Source organism: Lycium barbarum, chromosome 12 (assembly GCF_019175385.1).
Source record: "Lycium barbarum isolate Lr01 chromosome 12, ASM1917538v2, whole genome shotgun sequence".
Lineage (NCBI taxonomy): Eukaryota > Viridiplantae > Streptophyta > Magnoliopsida > Solanales > Solanaceae > Lycium > Lycium barbarum.
In genome coordinates this window covers 104516876-104519420 of record NC_083348.1, presented here as the reverse complement: position 1 = coordinate 104519420, position 2545 = coordinate 104516876, and the positions used below count along the sequence as shown (strand labels likewise).

Genomic DNA, 2545 nt, shown 5'->3' with positions numbered 1-2545 from the left:
AAGAACTAACTCCTTTGTTTCGTTGTAGAAATAAAATTTGATTCCTAGAAGGATTGGACTACTTTTTTGTTTAGTCAACGTAAAAGGATTCCACCGTATTCAACCAAAAAAAAAGAAAAAAGGATTCCACCGTATGCTCAATTTTAACTTAAATAATTCATTATTTAAAATAGTTAACAAAAGTAGCACAAGTGGGTTGGATTAGCTTTGCAATGCCAAAATTGACACCTTTTTTTTTTTTTTTTTTTTTTGTATTTTTCATCTCAATCTCTCCAAGCAGATGTGAGCATCGAATTTAAATGGCAAAACGGAACTTGTTGATTTAGACAAGGTCCATGGAAACTACAGACCAGAACATTAATTTCTTATGGCTAACAATCCATGGAGTGATAAACAAAGCGCCATTTCTGAAAAGGAAATAGAAACCGGAATTAACGCATCCTAACCTTTTAGTGAATAATACGTAAGAGGATTGATCGCATGTCAATCTTCCTGTATTGATGTTCCAGCAATGGGCATCCGCGACATACTATCTCTTAATTGACATTGTCTTTAAGCAGATTCAAGTTATTTGAGCCTTGCAAGCAGATCCGCACAACACTTCTATAGCTAAGAAAATGTACAAATATTTGAAGACAAGACAACATTAATGCCGAATGTATAATTCAGTTTCCGCCCCGTCTTCACAATCTTTGAGATGTTCTTTGAGGCTTTGTCCAGGAATATCCCACTTTTCACTATTCCATGTTGAATCTGCTTCTGGCAATGTATAGTCGTCAGGTTTGAGCGACAACTGGAATTCTGGAAGATCTGGCAGTACTTGAAGACCTCTGCAATTGCAAAGTCATCACATTTAAATGTAAGAGCCCATTTGGATTAGCTAAATAAAAGTAGCTAATACTAAAAGTACTGGAGCTGAATTTAAAGATAAATAGATACATGTTTGCCTAAAAGTGCTCAAGCTGAAAATAAGTAGTTCATGTGTTTGGTGAAAAAGTGCCACAGTAATAAACACTATTTTCTGTTAAAATGACTAAATATCCTTAAAGTTGCCAATACTAAAAAGGGACTGACTGTGTAAACAGAAGAAGAAAGTATCAATATTATGTAAGCTGTAAGCCTCACTTTTCTTGGTCCAAAAGGTAGCCATATATCTGAGACTTCTTGGCAGCAGTTTCAGGGACTTTTTTGTTCAAATGTTTCATAACACCCCATGCTGGAGGAGTTCTAGGAAAACACAAGAAGGAATTAAAGTTAGTATTTCTGTAATGGTCTTTGTTTGCAATGTAACTAAAAAGAGCAAAGACATAAAAACCTGGTGACAGGTTCTGCAAGGCAAAAACTTAAGGAGGCCTTTTTACTCTGTGCAAGTAGTTCTTCAGCTGCGAGGAAACAGCATACTGCACTGACGTGGCAGGAAAGTTCTGTGCCCTTGTCAACGATTATACTGTGGTAGTAGTAAGCTGCAGCCTGACAATGCCGTTAACATATGTATGAGCAAGCAACACGAGAAAAGCATAACAAGAAATCAACAATTTTGGTAGGAAAATAAACCTTTGCTTCGAGGTACTTCCATTTGATGAACGACATATGCTTTTTTGCTGTTCCATGGAAATTATTATCTCCAGACAAGCAGCAAAGAGCCTGAAGGAGTTTAAATTAAAAAAAAAAAAAAAAAAAAAGGGAAGAAAAAAGTTAGATATACAATCATATGATGCAAAAAGCAAACTAAGACAAAAATGAATAAGCAGGAATTGTCAAGTTGATTTGGAGTAATAAGGGGGGAAATTTCCAGCAAATAAATCAGCATTGTTAAGTACCTGGCCATAGTAGCTTACTGCTTCAGAAGCCAGTCTCCTCTTCACTGATAAAGTCGCATTCTGACTTTCAAGAGCCAAACCTAATTGAATTTCGGTTCCCTGAGATAGAGGAATCAGTCAATGGATCTTCTATGAATTTCAATAGCTTCTGATACAGCCTATGACGAACCAGCTCAGTTTTATCTTTTTATTGGCATCAATCTGTCCAAGCTAATAGTCATGGAATTCTACCAGAACAAGCTGTTAAGAAACTTGGATCTTATCATAAACTGAATTAACCAGTCCTGTATAAAATTATTTGGATTCATCTATCCCAGTAAACCATCCTGGAAGTGAAGCTTCCAGGATGGTTTAATTAATATACATTTATATATAACTAATTAAAAGGAAAAGAAAGATTGCTACTTGCTAGTGGATCTACAGTTATATAAAAAGATTAGATATCTGAGATTTGGAAGCAAATTAATGAGGATTACGAGAAATAAGTCACACGCGAATGCGCAGGAAAGACTTAAAACTAGTCCATTATTTGTTGGGGATGACAAAAGTCACTGTCGCTTCTCGGTGGAAAACGTTTTGGATCCGGGTCCTAATTGTGGGTGGGCTTTATATTGGCCTATCACTATTTAATGGCATTCCTTTAATAGTAGGTCGCTACTTGTTTAAATTTAGTGAAACTTACATAAACAACTGTCTTTTAATAGCTTGTAACAATTTATAGCTAC

At 35.6% G+C, this 2545-nt stretch overlaps 1 protein-coding gene across 1 annotated transcript; it reads right to left on the bottom strand.

Annotated features, from left to right (window-relative positions):
- Nucleotides 1–349: 349 nt before the first annotated feature.
- Nucleotides 350–1928, bottom strand: LOC132624767 (uncharacterized; the record flags this gene model as incomplete). The annotated part of the gene is made up of 5 exons (XM_060339494.1): nt 350–830; nt 1126–1227; nt 1316–1470; nt 1555–1644; nt 1821–1928. Coding segments are annotated over 5 exons (639 nt in total), but the record flags the coding sequence as incomplete, so codon positions are not given.
- Nucleotides 1929–2545: the final 617 nt, after the last annotated feature.